Source organism: Nicrophorus vespilloides, unplaced genomic scaffold (genome assembly GCF_001412225.1).
Source record: "Nicrophorus vespilloides isolate i.1.1-1 unplaced genomic scaffold, Nicve_v1.0, whole genome shotgun sequence".
NCBI classification, from domain to species: Eukaryota; Metazoa; Arthropoda; class Insecta; order Coleoptera; family Silphidae; genus Nicrophorus; species Nicrophorus vespilloides.
Window position 1 is genome coordinate 147,511 of NW_017100090.1, and position 15,083 is coordinate 162,593.

A 15,083-nucleotide genomic window follows, 5' to 3' on the forward strand; every position below is an offset into this window, starting at 1 on the left:
AAACACACGGAGAAAGTTTTTTTTTCTTCATTTTAGTTTGCTGCAGGTCATTAGTACTACGTACTCAAAGATGTACTGAAGAATCCCTGCAAACACGTCTCCCAGTCTACAAAGGCCTATTGATAGGCGGACATTTGCATTTGCGAAATACTAACCTACTTTAAATATTTATCGAAGATTATCAACTTTATCTCTTTATAAATATATTTATCTCTATTGAGTTTTCACACTTTGGACTCTTTGAATGTGCAGCAGCAAGAGTTTCCTTTTTCACAACTTCAGGTACAAGAAAAAATGATGAACTCATTGAATTTTAAATAATATAGAAAAATAAGACTCAATCAATGTTTATTTATTTAATAATGTTATATAACAGTAATATCATGGAAACAATGTCAATTTGACATTGTCAATGTAAACGCAAGTTAATTTTTCATATAAACGTAATGTAGACTTACAAAATTAAATGAACATAAGTTTTCATTACAAAAATGTTACTTCTTTTACTGTAATTTAATTGATTTTTGGTATTTAATTGAAAACCATTGATTTTCATTGAATGAAATAAATTGCTTTTTCTATTATTCTTTCCTTTCCAAACGACTCCAAATTATCTCCTAGTAAAATACACTCGAAAGTTAAAGGTGTCCTATTATATTCGTTTCGTCTCTTTCAATTTCGTTTAGAAATAAGAGTAAATGTATTTTTTTTTTCTTGAAGCTCACCAAAGTGTTAATTAATTTTTCTAGTGTTGCCACAGTCGAAGAAACTGGGCTGCTCGGAACTGCGAGGCTCGGAGATTACTTTGTACGGCGAAGTCACGTCGCCCCTTTATGAGAAATGCCAGCCGCAGAGCACGAGGAATAAGGTCAAGACGAACGGACATTTCACTTCTTTCATACAAGTAAGTTTTCTTCCGATATTCTCAAGAAGTCGTAGATAAAAAAAAAGAAGAAGGCAGATACAAACACCGCAAAAATATAAAATGGAACACGTCCGGTAAATTCGTGTTCTGTTTACATTTTAGAGGTGTTTATGTCGTCGACGTGGAATACATTATCAGGGCGAAACTCACCCTCCGAGGACACAGGAATGATAATGTATTCGACTGGCGACGGTCGATGTTAAAATTGAATTTAAATAGGGCCCCACCGTGGATGGAACACGTGGAAAGCTATTAATTCCATCGGCGAATACACCGATGCATCTATAGATGCTACAACAATTTACTGCGTTTTTATGTAAATCCATTCACTGTTTTACACGCAATTCGAAGTGCGTCAGTCTTAGGCCAACACAAATTATCATCGAAATCATGGTAATGATAGTCCAAACTGTAAACGTCTAATCGTTAATAAAAACTTAATTAACAATCGCTTTTAATAACGTTATTAGCATCCAAGGTAATTAAATTATATATTCAAAACGCTGTTAACAATCGATGGCGTTCTGTAAACACTGCCTAGGTTTTACCTCTCGTACTTAAATTATTCTAATTAGGCGGTGACATTAAGTCGAGAACTAATCGCGCTTTGTATATTCATGACTTTATCCAACTTAACGAGTCGTTAGTTCTTTCATTTTTTTTGTATTTGTGACAGTACGTTCATTCTTTAAACCTGGCTTTAAGTGTCAACGTACCCACAATATGCATATATTATCTAAAGTTTTTTAAATCGTTGGATTTAATTTATGAATTGCAAGTTGGAATTATTAGTCTTTCTTCAAATTTTGGACAGCACGTTAATTCTTTAAACTTTTAGATATCAACGTGGTCATCAAATGAATAGAGATTACATATTTTTTGTGTGTGGAATTTTAAATAAGTGAATCCACTTTAGGAATTGCAAGTTTCCAATAATTGTAATTATCGGTTGCGTTAATCATCCAAGACGGAAACCGATTTCCAATTAACATTTCGAACTTAATTACGGCCATTTTGATTTATTATTGTCTTATGGGAAAACGTTTAATGCGCTCCGGGATTTGTTCCCTCCGCATATTCGAGCGTAATGTAAATTCAACGTGATTGAAATTACGTATGGGAAAACTACTAGCGTTTTCGAATAATTAAATTTTCAAAGGGAGTTAACTGCACGTACGGAATACAAGAAAAATTAATTACGAAGAAGTTGTATTTCGTATTTGCTTTGATTGAAGCGGTGAGGGATTGCGTGTAACTAGTTCTGCACTCATGCTAAACTACTAAACTGAACCGATCATCAGGTGCTTTTCTTTTTTCTTCTTTTGTTGCGTCGACGTTGCGTTACATCACTAGAATTTCATATTGCGAGACATCTAAATTTATGATGCATAGCGCGAGTGCCATCTCAAATGGTTTAACAAATGTTACGAGCAGCTTCTGTGCAGGCTTCGATCCTTAAAGGCAGACAGGAATGATTTATTAGTGGAGAATATGACGTGCCCGAGAGGAGACGGGTACAAGGAAAAATAACGAAGAAACACAATCGTCTGCCGAAGGAAAGACTATCATTAAACTCCATGTTAATACACTCTTCGACAATTGTCTCTCAGCTCGAAACAATATCTCGGATTGTTCTCGTATTACTAAATCACTCATTAAACATGATGGATTTGTGGACGTTTACACGGGGAACGAATTTTTGTATTTTCTTTGAGGATTATAAAAACGAAACGCTTTTAACACTCTCACCTTTTTGACCCGTGTTCCGATTTCTCAATATTTATTTACGTTGACGGTGTTTAAGTATTCGAAAAAAAAAATTAATTAAATTTAAATACGAATCCTGTTTGGGCTGGTCAAAGGCCAGATGAGTCTTCGAAACCACTCTTAAATCCGAAGTGTGTTTATTTTATTCCAATTTTCTCGTTGTACGGTTTCATTATTGTGATGATGAAAAAAAAGAGGAGTATAAATAAATTGACTTGATCCGATTAAGAGAGCGGTGGCCGTTCGTGAACGGCAGCTTTAAGATCCTTCCATCCAGTGAACTGGGATGTCGGGATCCTCTTAATTATGAGTTCTCTCTTTTCTTTCGGGCTGCCTTCTCTTCCGCATTGAATTTGGGTCCGCATCCCTCCTTTTGTTGGAATTACATTTTATGTACGAGTATATATCCGTCCGTGGGCTGCGCTTTTTTCCTCGTTCTTCCTTCTCCTACTATTATCATTGTGAGCAATATGTTGTGTCTGTAAGAGGAAGTTGTTTCAAATTAACAGCTTCCTGCAGCCGTCGATGAGACGACTCGAGGTCCATTCATGCGGAATTTACTGTTACACAAGTTCAATGGATCAATTTCGTCTCACAGTCTCTCAGAGATTCTCATCTTGTTGCATTTATTTTGTTTTAATCGATTTCCAATCAATTAATTGAACAGCGCAAACCGTAATAATAATAGTGATGATAATAATAATGAACATAGTTGTTTCAGTATTTGTATATTTATTTATGATGATGCTTTATAATTTTAATTGATTGTTTATATAATGGGAATGTTGCTATTTGTGTGCAGAATCGTCAAAGCCCGGCGGTGGAGTCTGGACATCCGGAGAAATTGCCGAAGACCAGACCATCGAATCCTCGGGTAAGGCCATCGTCGGAGAGAGAGAACCACCAGCAGAACGTGATGACTCAGAGCTGTCCGACGCCTCCCCAATCGCGGAGGAGATACTTCCTGAGCCCTAAAGCCCTCCGCAGTCCGTTCGGGCAACGGGCTGCCAGCAGACAGACATCTGGAGACTCAGCTTTCTCAGGTGAGTGCGTCTAGACTGGTGGGTAGAAGACGGAGCCTCCTCTCCTCTCGCTGGTGAGCCTCGCGCTTCCATCGGGTGGATGGATAATTTGCAGAGAGCTCTTTTGCCGTTTGCCTCTCTCGCGTGCGAACAGCCAGCAGCAGCAGAGGTGAGGAGGAGCGAAGAGTTGAGAAAAGAAGGAACGCGAAGGAAGGTTCGTTGCACTCGCCGGCGACTTGCATAAAAGCGGAATAGAAAGAAGCAGCGCAAAACCTAAATAAATATCACACCTTAATGCATTTCATGAACTTAATTCGCCTGGTCGTAGCAAACCTTGATGATGATGACATTTCCTATTTACGTTTAGAACGAATGACTTCATCGACCACATCGACGGACAGCAAATATTGGCCTAGCACCTTACTAGGAAAAATTCGCTCCTTATGGTCGGCTGGTAGTTCCAGTGCTAGCACTGGGCTCAATCAACTCATATCAGGCAGGCATACACCATAAGATTTGCAACTGTTTTCTTTGTTTTCGTTGTATTTGCGTTTGTTATTTTTTTGTTGTTGTATATTTTGTGCAATTTTCACGCACGCATTGTTCTCTGCATGACCACTTACAAAACCAGAAACCCCCTAATTACACTAGCATGCACTTGCGTTCATTTCCAACTTACAAATTAGTAGATTTATCAGCGTCAAGCGCGCCGCCCTATTTACTTCACGTCCCGCCCGCAACATTGATTTATGGTATAACCATTACGTATTAGCCCAATTTGCAATTGTAATTTTTAAAATTAAATCTAATCAGTGAGAAAACCTAAACTAATCTAATCGAATTTAATCGATTTACAAGTTTCAGTGAGTATTTTAGTGCGATGATGCGAGTGCTGACATTATAAGAAATTTCAAATTATAACAACAATTTCTTTGTTCAATTATAGATGATGATTGCGGTAGCGAGAAGCAACTGGCCAAAAAGTCGTCAGATGACATGTACATGCGTCTGGGATTATTGCTAGGAGACAACGCAACTCGGAGGTCGAAGAGGCTGATGCCTTCCTCGAGAGCCACTCATGAGTCGTGCTCATCCCTGGCCAGTTACGACACCGGGGCTGTGATGTCTACCAACACGAGTCCGGTATCCACCTTGACTGGAAGCTCCGAAGATCAGCATAGAAACAATGCAGGTTCAGACAGCGTGGGCTCTTTAATGTCCATGTCCGTTTCCGGTCAGAGCAATTGCAGCTCGAGTCCAATTAGCAGGAGACATAGTGTGACAAGTAAGTTATTTTATTTAACTGTTTGCAATTGTTGTTGTTAATGGGTTTGTTCGTTCTTCCTGCAGCTACCCAAGGTGGACAGGTCGAGGATTTGTCGATGTTTCATTCGCGTCGGAATTACGCCAGGAGGTCGGCGAGAAATGGCACGGTGAAAGGTCCGATCGATCCGAAAATTAGATTCGCTCAGTACCGGACGCCTCAATTAACGCTGAAGCCTTTGTTCTTCGAAGTACCGTTACAAGAACCCGATCCCTTATTCTTGGGTCGCCAGTGGCTGGTGAAAGAAATTGGAGAGATCGTCGGCCACTCATCGCCCGGTGTCCTTCTGATGGGCAATCCGGGAACCGGTAAAACTGCCCTCATCCTGCAGCTCGTCGAGTACAGTTGCTTCGGACGCAGGATGAGTCCGCAAAGTATCCATTCCCCTGACAGATCTCGCAGTCCGTTGTACTGCCAAATACCCGAAACCACAACAGAGAGGATCAAGAGTCTGGCAAACCGCGTCGTCGCATACCATTTCTGCCAAGCTGACAACAACAACAGCTGTTTAGTACCTGATTTTATTCATTCGATCGCGGCTCAATTGTGCCAAGCGCCGCAGCTCTCAGCTTACCGCGATCACCTTTTAAGCGAAACCCACCTCCAAGGAGCGTTATCTTTAAAAGAATGCATCGCTAACCCAGATTTGGCCTTCAACCGTGGAATTCTTGAGCCTCTGGCGAGCTTACGCCGTGTCGGGAAAATCGATGGTAGCAACTGCGTTATTTTGGTGGACGGTCTGTGCGAGGCGGAATACCATCGACCGGACCATGGGGACACAATCACCTCCTTCTTGGTAAAGCACATGCCGCAGTTTCCATCCTGGCTGAAAATAGTTGCGACCATTCGCACTCAACTACACGAAATTTCAAAACAACTTCCATTCACAAGGATCTCATTAGACAATATTAACACGAACGAGAATCTTCAGAAGGATATTTTGGAGTTCATAAACTACCGCGTCAAGAATAGCTCCAGTATTCAGACGAACATTACTGCTAGCGGTGTAATAGAACATCTCTCGCAAACCAAATTCGCACAACACCTACTCACCCTCAGTCAAGGCTCCTTCCTCTTCGCCAAACTTACCTTAGACCTAATCGAAAGACGACACTTGGTCGTGAAATCCTCAGGCTACAAAGTTCTTCCAGTTTCTCTTGCCCAAATATACATGCTTCACTTCAATCTTCGCTTCCCAACACTCAGATCCTTTGAGAAAGTCACCCACATACTAAGCGTTTGCTTAGCAGCGTTATATCCTTTGACTTTGCTAGAAATTTATTACTCCGTAAATTCTCTCTTGGTGGACACATTCTTGCCGTGGGACGAGTTTCTGCAGCGGTTCAAATTGTTATCAGGCTTCTTGGTGAAGCGGTTGGATAACACCTACATGTTTTTCCATCCCTCGTTCAGGGAGTGGCTAATTAGGCGGGAAGATAATGAAAACAGCAAATTCCTTTGCGACCTGAGAGCCGGACATTGTGCAATAGCATTTAGACTGTCGAGAGTTCAAGCACCCTTGGACGCTGAAAAGACTTTGGAATTGGGTCATCACATATTGAAGGCTCACGTCTACAGGAATATGACGCTCGGCGATATAAGCTCCAGAGATTTGCAGGCCCAATGGATCATGGACAGTTCAATGGACGTCTCGGATGCGGTATGCAATCTGAGAAATGTCTACAGCCCGAATGTAAAAGTATCCAGGCTCTTGCTTCTGGCAGGAGCTTCGGCCAACCACGTCACGGACTTCTTGGGCAATGCACCGATCCTATGCATGTACGCAAACGAGGGTATTGTTCCGATGATCTCGCTTCTTCTCGAATTTGGAGCGGACGTTGAGCTGTGCAACAGTCAAGGATGTACTGCCCTGTCTCTGGCTTCGGCCAAAGGGCACTGCGATGTCGTGAGGAATTTGATCGCCGCTGGAGCGAGCCCTGGACACGCGGATACCGCTGGTTATTGCCCCTTGGTGCACGCCGCTCGGAACGGATGCTTGAACGTCGTCGGTTACCTGCTGGCATGTGATTGGTTGCTGAAGACTCCCGAAGACATCGAGCTTCCAGATGCAGCCCAGCAAGCGCTAATTGCCGCCGCGGGTCAAGGTCATCACGAGATTGTGGAGTATTTATTAGACATGGCTGAAGTTAATGTGGATTCTTGCTGCTCGTTAACCGGGGAAACAGCACTAACAGTCGCAGCTTCTAATGGCTGTGTCTCCGTGGTCAATGCCTTAATCAACCGAGGGGCCAGCATTTCCGTCACGAATAAAAAGGAAATGCCACCTCTGCTGTTAGCCGTCAAAGAAGGTCATTGGGCCATCGCGGAAAGGCTTATCCAAAACCACGCAGCTCTCGAACAATGTGACAACAATGGTAGGAGCCCATTGATGTTGGCCGCCTCCGAAGGACACGTCGGACTAATCGAATTACTTCTAGACAGAGGTAAACTATTACATTACATTTGCTTTCAATCATACTAATTAATTTTTTTATTTAATTAGGTACTAATTTGGAGAAGCAGGACCAAGAAGGTCTAACGGCTCTTTGTTGGGCGTGCCTGAGGGGCAAAAAGCAAGCTACACAATGCTTGCTTGACCGAGGAGCTCTGTTAAACCACTCCGATAAAACCGGAAGGACTCCTTTGGATTTAGCAGCATTCCAGGGTAATCCTTCCATCGTGCAACTTCTTTTAGAAAGAGGCGCTCTCATCGAACATGTCGATATCAACGGGATGCGTCCACTCGACAGAGCCATCGCTTGTAAAAATATCAATGTAGTTCAATGTTTCCTCAAGAAAGGAGCAAAATTGGGCCCAGCCACCTGGGCCATGGCGCAAGGAAAGCCAGATATAATGTAAGTTAATCAGAACTAAATAGAATCTTAAAACGTAACTAATCATCTCTATACTCTAGGCTTATCCTGCTCAATAAACTCCTGGAAGATGGAAACCTGCTCTACAGAAAGAGCAGATTGAAGGAAGCCGCCCATAGATACCAATATGCTTTGAAAAAGTTCCCTTCGGAAGACTTGACTATCAACAACATAAAGTTCAAGCAATTGAAAATCAACTTTTTGCTCAATCATTCGCGATGCAAACGGAAATTAAAGGTAAATCCACCGATATTAGTATATATTCAACTTACTTATCCTTATTTATTTATCTCAGGAATACGAAGAGTCCATCGAACTGGCTAACGAAGCCCTGAAAATGAAATCTGATTCGTACGAAGCACATTACGCTAGGGCCAAAGCGCGATTGGATTTGGGCTTGAACGAGCAAGCATTAGGCGACGTCTGCGAAGCCCTTCGTTTGGTGTCACCGCAAAATGGAGAAGTGCGTAAAGTCCTTTTACACTTAAGGGAGGACATCTCTTCGAGCATGTCTACAAACAAGAACAGGATAATGAATAACAAGGACTTTGCCATTTCCGTGGACACGCTGCACGAGTAATAACTAAAATAAGCACAGCATAAAATCAAGGGAAGAAAAAGAAGACTGCATTTTATTTTGTATAGTTAAAGAAGAGAGACGAGGGAGAGAGCGACATATAAGCATGCAAGAAAAAACATATTCGTACTGCAATTATTTTTTTTTTTTTGTAAATAAGTTTTTATTTTATTTAATTTATTTGTTGACTTTATTGATTATCATTCCTTATACGGATGGAACATCCTGTTATTATTTGTTATACTGCTTATTATAATTTAGTAGCTTGCCATTTGTTTGGTGGAAGTTTTTTTTCTTTCTTTTTCTTATTAGCAAATTGTTCACTTTCATTTTCTCTTTTCATTTTATTTTTTCCGTTTGTTTCACGATTTCAACATATTTGGTATAGAAGAAGACGAGAGCGAAGATTTTTTTCTAATTTATTTGTATTTAATACTTGACTAGAGTTCTATTTATATCTCCTAATTTAATAATTGTGCTAAGCATAAGAGTGAAATATTATATACACATGCATATTACTATATCTTATATTATATACATTATATATTCCAGGCTGAACTGGATACAGTTGTGAACTGTGTGCGTAACTATATACTTTTTTTTTTGTTTTCAATTTGTACTCCTGTGTGAATTCGTATACCTTATTTAAGGAAAAGAAATTATTTAAAAAAAATGAAAATGTTTTATGTAACCCTAAGAAAGGTGCTGAAATTATTATTAAACAATACTTTGTATAACGAGAAATAAAGAAAATTATTATTATTATCTTGGTTTATTAAACATTCATCTTAGTAGATTCTAAAAGTGTATAAAAAATAATCATTCAAAGTATTTTGACTCCAATTAGAAAATACATAAAATAAGTATAAGCATTTCAAAGGAAATTTTTGTTTAATTACAACTTTTTTATTAGAAATAATTTATATTTGCTTGGCATATCAAAAGAAGATATAGAAACCTGTCCTGAAAGGTATACATAAAAAGTTGGGAACCTCTGGATGGAAGTTTACATATACTTCAAAAAGTCTCTAATAGTTGGCGCTTCATGTAACCTAGTTTTACTACAGTAACTTAGATTACTCTTTATACTGTAGTATTAGCTTGCCTATATAACAACATAAAGTACTATAAATGTAAACAAACCAAAAACTAAAATGAAACGTAAAAGTGAAAAGTCATCCAAGCACAAGAAGAAAAGGAAGTACTCTTCCTCGTCCTCATCCACATCAACTACATCCTCGAGTTCGTCAAGCTCATCCGATTCGGACTCTTTATCCAGTCATTCCGAAAATGATTTCAAAAGGAAAAAAATGCGTAAGAAATCCCGACGTTCCTCTACCTCATCTTCATCCGAAGAGGAGATCAAGAAGAAAAAGTTGAAGAAGAAAAAGTTAAAGCTCAAGTTAAAGCAAAAAAAACCTGAGCAGAAGGACTTGAAAACAGAGGACAAGAAAGAAGATGAACCTGAAGAATCAGTTGACATTCCTTTATCTTTGATGTCCAAGCCTATGGCACCAATGACTAAAGAGCAATGGGATAAACAACAAAGTGTTGTTCGGAAAGTTTATGATGAATCAACTGGTCGACACAGGTATGAAGCCTATGATGTTAAATATTGAATTATCTATTTATAATCTTTTTTTTTGTAGGTTGATTAAAGGCGATGGAGAAGTTATTGAGGAAATTGTAAGCAAGGATAGGCATAAGGCTATCAACCAACAGGCTACAAGAGGAGATGGAAACTATTTCCAGCAAAATGTACATAAGAAAATTTGATTTGTTTGACACTAACTGCACTATTTTATGATCTTAAATTACTTTTCTGTTATTATTACAATTGTAGGTGTATAGATGGTTCTATACCCATTGCATATGTAATTCATTAAACCTGCTATAGAGGCGCTTTTGTTATGAGCTTGTCAAACATTGATGTATTGATCTGCTGACTGGTGCTGACTTTACAATTCCAATCAATTCCAATTTCCACAAAATTAATAAATAAAATGTTGTCTACAGGTAAATCTAAAATATTCAATTCACTAATATTGTTATTTTAACCTCTTAATACAATGTAAAAGGTTTATATATGCGATAATAAACTAATAACTTGGTAATATGAAGTCATTTTTAACATTCTTATTTGTAGTTGTAGAATTTTTCGAAAATTATGGTTGGTTTATATTTGGAATTGGGGTGGTTATTGCTTTCTCTCTGAAGAACCTTCAGCCTAGGATTACAGCTTGGAGGAAGAAGGTGGAAGATGATGAGTATGCAGCGAAATATCATAAGAGTGAGTATGCATTACATACTAACAAATGTGTGGGTTGATTAATGTTTTTATCATTTAGACCCAGATTTGATAGCTGCAAGACTTGCAGCCCAAGAGGCACATAGAAGGAAAATGCAAGAAGAGCATGACAGAGCTGCTGAAGTAAATAGGCTGAAAATGGAAGAGGTATTATTTTGTATTTAAGAAACATATGCAAAATGTGACTTTCTCTTATAACTGTAGAAGGAGAAGAAGAAAAGGGAGGAGTTTTTGGAGAAGCAAAGTGGATCTGGTTCAGGATCAAAATTGGGTTTCAAGTCAGGTATATAGTAATAGTTAAATAATAAATTACACTGTTTAAACTATTGATTCATGTTGTAGACTACAATCCTTTGATGGGTGACACTTCCAGAGGATATAGAGCTACAAAGAAGAGCCCATGTGGTGGAGGTGGATGTGGCAAATAAATATTATCAAAGTACTTATTATAACTAATGCATTTATTAAACTAAGTTATTATTAACTTGTGTTTATAACAGTAAAGATATTTTATTTTTTCCATTCAAGTTACACAATTTTCTTTTGTTTTCTATTTGTATAAAAAGCATTATATATATTTTTTATATAGAAATTTAATAGATCTGAATGTTTATTAATAATTTTTATTAAACTTTTATTTTATCAGTGTTCATTAACAAATAAAGGAATTCTAATAATATTTGATGAGAATTGTTATTGTCCCATAGCTTTATAAAAATCGATATTAACTAACAATTACCATTTTTAATGAAGGCCAAAGACAATTTTCAACAATAAAACCTTATATAATGTTGCATCTACTTCACTACAATTTATATCATAGAGTCCTATTACGATAGAGGACTGCGTATGCAGAATTATTCATAATTATTCCAATATTTCAATAGCATTTACATAAATATGTTCTACCAAGCAAATTCCATAATTTTGACGTTGACATGTAATTATTCTTGTATAGTATTGTTACATTTTGTTTATTGGTGAATTTGCTACTTTCCTTCCTGGAAAGACTTACTACTAGGAGTACTTCCCTCCAATTTTTCAATAAAAAATATTATTTAATTTTTACTAACATTAGACAACTGAATCACACAATTTCGTCAACTGAATCAACATCGGAAGGTATGGCCTATCGAGATTCATCCGTTGACTTACCCACCAAATTAAATGTTAATTCCTCTTTCCTGTACATTTTCTAGAAAATTACAATAACGCCCCACTAGGCACGTTCAAAAGGTGGATCAATGTGTGTCCCACCGCCTCTCAAAGAGTTAAACAGAACATAGAAATCTAGAAACTCATTACTAAGGTAACCTGTTAAATATTACAGAGATTTATGATAATATCAGGTTTTCGCGTTTGTGATAACGTATTATGTCCGAGGTTCGTATAGTTTTCTTTAATTTTTAAAATATAATTTTATAGTATTTACTTAAACGTGTTTAATGGAATAATTACATAATTTTGACTTTAACGTACAAATTTAATGACCGTTTGGCATAATTTAGGGCCAATCAAAATTGTAAATGAATAGAAAATGAAAGTTTAGAAACTCATTGCTAAGGTAACCGCTTATATTTAAAGTCTTTAATGACATTTAACACGTTTTATTATAAAGTTTTATAAAGATGTGGTGCGATAATGATTGACATAACGTATTGTTTCCGAAGTTCCTGAATTGGATGCTATCCAAGACCACCTGCACGTAGAAGTCAATTAATAGATTCTAGGACGTTGCACTCTGCATGTTAATTCACCACGAGTATAGAATATGGTAAGAAGCCACATAATGAGCACGTCTCAAATTTTCTTTTTCCTTTCCTCGATTTTCTCAGTACGACGCACAAAACAATAAACAAACATTGTTTTTGCGTACTGGACTGACATTTTTATAAAATTTTCAAATTACACGCGATATCAACCGATTAAGGTGGCCTCCTTACATGCAATTCTTAAAATTGGGCTTGACCTACAAACGTAGGTACCCGATGTACACGTTCACGTCCGCAGGACACCTAAAACCGCATCCTGTCCGTGCCGCCATCCAGAACCTTAGTATCGCCCTGAAGAGATGGCGCGAGTTGCTGCCGCGCGGTATTTTTTTTCCTCACCTGCCTACCTTTACCGGTTTTGAAAACGAAACAAACGCGAGGGACGCGATAAACCTGTTTCTGTACTGCTCATTGGCGGAGTCCTGGACATGTGACCATGACGGCGGCGGCCACGGCGATCGCGGCATGTCCGTTCCTATTTGTTGTTCCTCTTTCACCGTGGAATAGATCAGAAGGAGATTATCGCGTCCCATGTGCAATCGCCAGTTCGCGCGAATTTTCGGAAACCGGAAGTAACACCCTTGACGACAGTCCTCCTTTTCCCACGTGCATATATCAAAACAAAAACAGAGATTTCAACTCGTAAGTTCCAAGCACTTTTGAATTTTTAAGCAAACTTCGTTGTCACGACAACAAGTGGTATTTCTGACCATCTCCTGAAAACTGAACTCAATCTCATATACTTCAATTGAATTCAATTAAAGCTTTTTATTTACACGTTTTATAGGAATTTCTTCCCAAATTTTGTGTACATGCTCATGTATTGAACTATTAAACCATTTTATAATAATATTAGATCTTTATGATAATATATCAGTTAAAGTATAACTTCCTATAAAATCATAAACAGTTTAAGTAGTACTATAAACTACAAAAAAAAAACATAATATAACAAGAAAATAAAAAAAAAACAAATTGATCTGCTACAAAGGGCTATTGTCTATAGGTAAATATATTATATTATGTTAAAAATCCCTTTTAAATATTAAATAATGTACATAGTTGTTTTATATTTAATTTAGTAATATTACCTAACTGTAATTTGTATATGTTACCGGTCATCTTTCTAAAACAATAAGTAACGTAACTTGCTTAACTTTTGCAATAAAAAATGGAATCCATCGAATCCAATGATACAAATTGCAAATAATTTCTGTTTATTTTATATCTCTCAATTTATTTAATAAATGAATTAACAATGATTCAATGAAAATTGTATATTAAAGAGATAAATCATCTGTTATATTTAATATATTTGAATAAAATATATTTTTTGATTTAATTTATATATAGATAGCAATATTTTTAAATGTTTTTTCTTGAAATTTATATAATTTTTCCCACAGAGAACCACGTAAAACAAAAACGATTCCAATTATATCATAATTTTATATTAATGTTTCATATGGACATCCACATGTCATAATAGTATTATGCAATATTGATACTAAGTAATAGGAAATAATAAACATATAACTTTGTATTGCTTTTGTTCAATTATATAATTATAGTAACTTTTTAACGAATTTATCTTTTTTAAATTACGTAACATTCTTAATGCTATAAGCTGTTACATATTTAACATGATTATGTATTGTTCTCTAATATTTTGTTGCAAGAATAAGTTTACCACGTTTTATAACAAAGCGCTAGAACGTTACTGCATATTTTAAAGATAATAACAATGCATTACTTACGTAAACTGTATCGATTTGTTGGAAGGTGTGTAATTTATTGTCTGTTGTATTTAATAGTCATTGCTCATATAGATAGAAATAACATTTAAACATTCATCAATGAATCATTCATAGTCATTCTGTTTAAAGAAAGTCGATTTATTTATTATTTTACATCCTTTTAAAGATAATGTGCGTGCATCAAAATTAAATATCGTGATTAATTTATTTAAAGAACAAATATTTTTTTATGATAATGACTTTTGTGTAAATGTATTTAATTCTATTTAAGGAAAATATATTTATTTTTTCCAATTATTACTTTGTTTGACCAGTAAATATTCTTCTACTGTTTCATTTTTTTCTATTGTCATGATCCTCCTCAGACTTTTCGATTGGAATCTAATTTCTACGCACGACTTGTTTTCTTCTTCGATGTAATTTTATATGACATCAAATATATTTTGTTCATAAATTTGAAGTTTATTTTCTATCGAATAGCATTTTTTTTACGTAACCAACTATAGTATTTTGTCACTTATTTCTTAATTTCAACTTTTATTTTGTCTATGCTAATTCCAATATAACATAAATATTATAATTGAAAAACTTCTATACATTAATGATTGTTAAATTTTATTGCTTTCTGATTAACTGAGTTTAGAAAATGCTATAAATACATAAAATTTAATTATTTTAAATCATTTCAAAGAAAACTTATTATTGGTATATTTTTTGCTATATTTCTTCACTTCATCTAACCATGTTTATATACAATT

General features: G+C 36.5%; 4 protein-coding genes across 7 annotated transcripts in view; all 4 read left to right on the plus strand.

Annotated features, from left to right (window-relative positions):
* Nucleotides 1–9,192, plus strand: part of LOC108567573 (protein TANC2) — a 60,246-nt gene extending 51,054 nt beyond the window's left edge. For 2 of the 3 annotated variants that reach the window (XM_017928120.1, XM_017928119.1), the window contains exons 3-10: nucleotides 750–904; nucleotides 3,495–3,735; nucleotides 4,082–4,210; nucleotides 4,661–4,999; nucleotides 5,065–7,482; nucleotides 7,542–7,893; nucleotides 7,953–8,148; nucleotides 8,207–9,192. In XM_017928120.1, coding sequence (XP_017783609.1) covers nucleotides 750–904; nucleotides 3,495–3,735; nucleotides 4,082–4,210; nucleotides 4,661–4,999; nucleotides 5,065–7,482; nucleotides 7,542–7,893; nucleotides 7,953–8,148; nucleotides 8,207–8,491 — 4,115 coding nt within the window. In that variant the 3' untranslated portion in view covers nucleotides 8,492–9,192. The remainder of the gene's footprint in view (nucleotides 1–749; nucleotides 905–3,494; nucleotides 3,736–4,081; nucleotides 4,211–4,660; nucleotides 5,000–5,064; nucleotides 7,483–7,541; nucleotides 7,894–7,952; nucleotides 8,149–8,206) is intronic. The other variant, XM_017928121.1, reaches the window with a different exon arrangement.
* Nucleotides 9,193–9,562: 370 nt separating this feature from the next.
* LOC108567564 (ADP-ribosylation factor-like protein 6-interacting protein 4) lies at nucleotides 9,563–10,282 on the plus strand. The gene is made up of 2 exons (XM_017928103.1): nucleotides 9,563–10,079; nucleotides 10,138–10,282. The coding sequence occupies exons 1-2, from the start codon at nucleotides 9,643–9,645 to the stop codon at nucleotides 10,262–10,264; spliced, it is 564 nt and encodes a 187-aa protein (XP_017783592.1). The 5' UTR covers nucleotides 9,563–9,642; the 3' UTR covers nucleotides 10,265–10,282.
* A 119-nt stretch (nucleotides 10,283–10,401) lies between these two features.
* On the plus strand, nucleotides 10,402–11,269 carry LOC108567565. The gene is made up of 5 exons (XM_017928104.1): nucleotides 10,402–10,504; nucleotides 10,635–10,778; nucleotides 10,837–10,943; nucleotides 11,001–11,079; nucleotides 11,139–11,269. Exons 1-5 carry the CDS (start codon nucleotides 10,492–10,494, stop codon nucleotides 11,222–11,224), a joined length of 429 nt encoding a protein of 142 aa, XP_017783593.1. The 5' UTR covers nucleotides 10,402–10,491; the 3' UTR covers nucleotides 11,225–11,269.
* A 1,792-nt stretch (nucleotides 11,270–13,061) lies between these two features.
* LOC108567571 overlaps nucleotides 13,062–15,083 on the plus strand; it is an 82,525-nt gene continuing 80,503 nt past the window's right edge. For both annotated transcript variants that reach the window (XM_017928111.1, XM_017928114.1), the window contains exon 1: nucleotides 13,062–13,210. The gene's annotated coding sequence lies outside the window, so the exon portion shown is untranslated. The remainder of the gene's footprint in view (nucleotides 13,211–15,083) is intronic.

Bases quoted from the DNA above. Each gene is read 5' to 3' on its own strand.
- LOC108567565 (XM_017928104.1), top strand. The intron at 10,779-10,836 runs GTGAGTATGCAT...TTTATCATTTAG, and splicing joins TGCAGCGAAATATCATAAGA to ACCCAGATTTGATAGCTGCA. The intron at 10,944-11,000 runs GTATTATTTTGT...TTATAACTGTAG, and splicing joins ATAGGCTGAAAATGGAAGAG to AAGGAGAAGAAGAAAAGGGA.
- LOC108567564 (XM_017928103.1), top strand. From the start codon at position 9,643: ATGAAACGTAAAAGTGAAAAGTCATCCAAGCACAAGAAGAAAAGGAAG. The intron at 10,080-10,137 runs GTATGAAGCCTA...TTTTTTTTGTAG, and splicing joins GAATCAACTGGTCGACACAG to GTTGATTAAAGGCGATGGAG.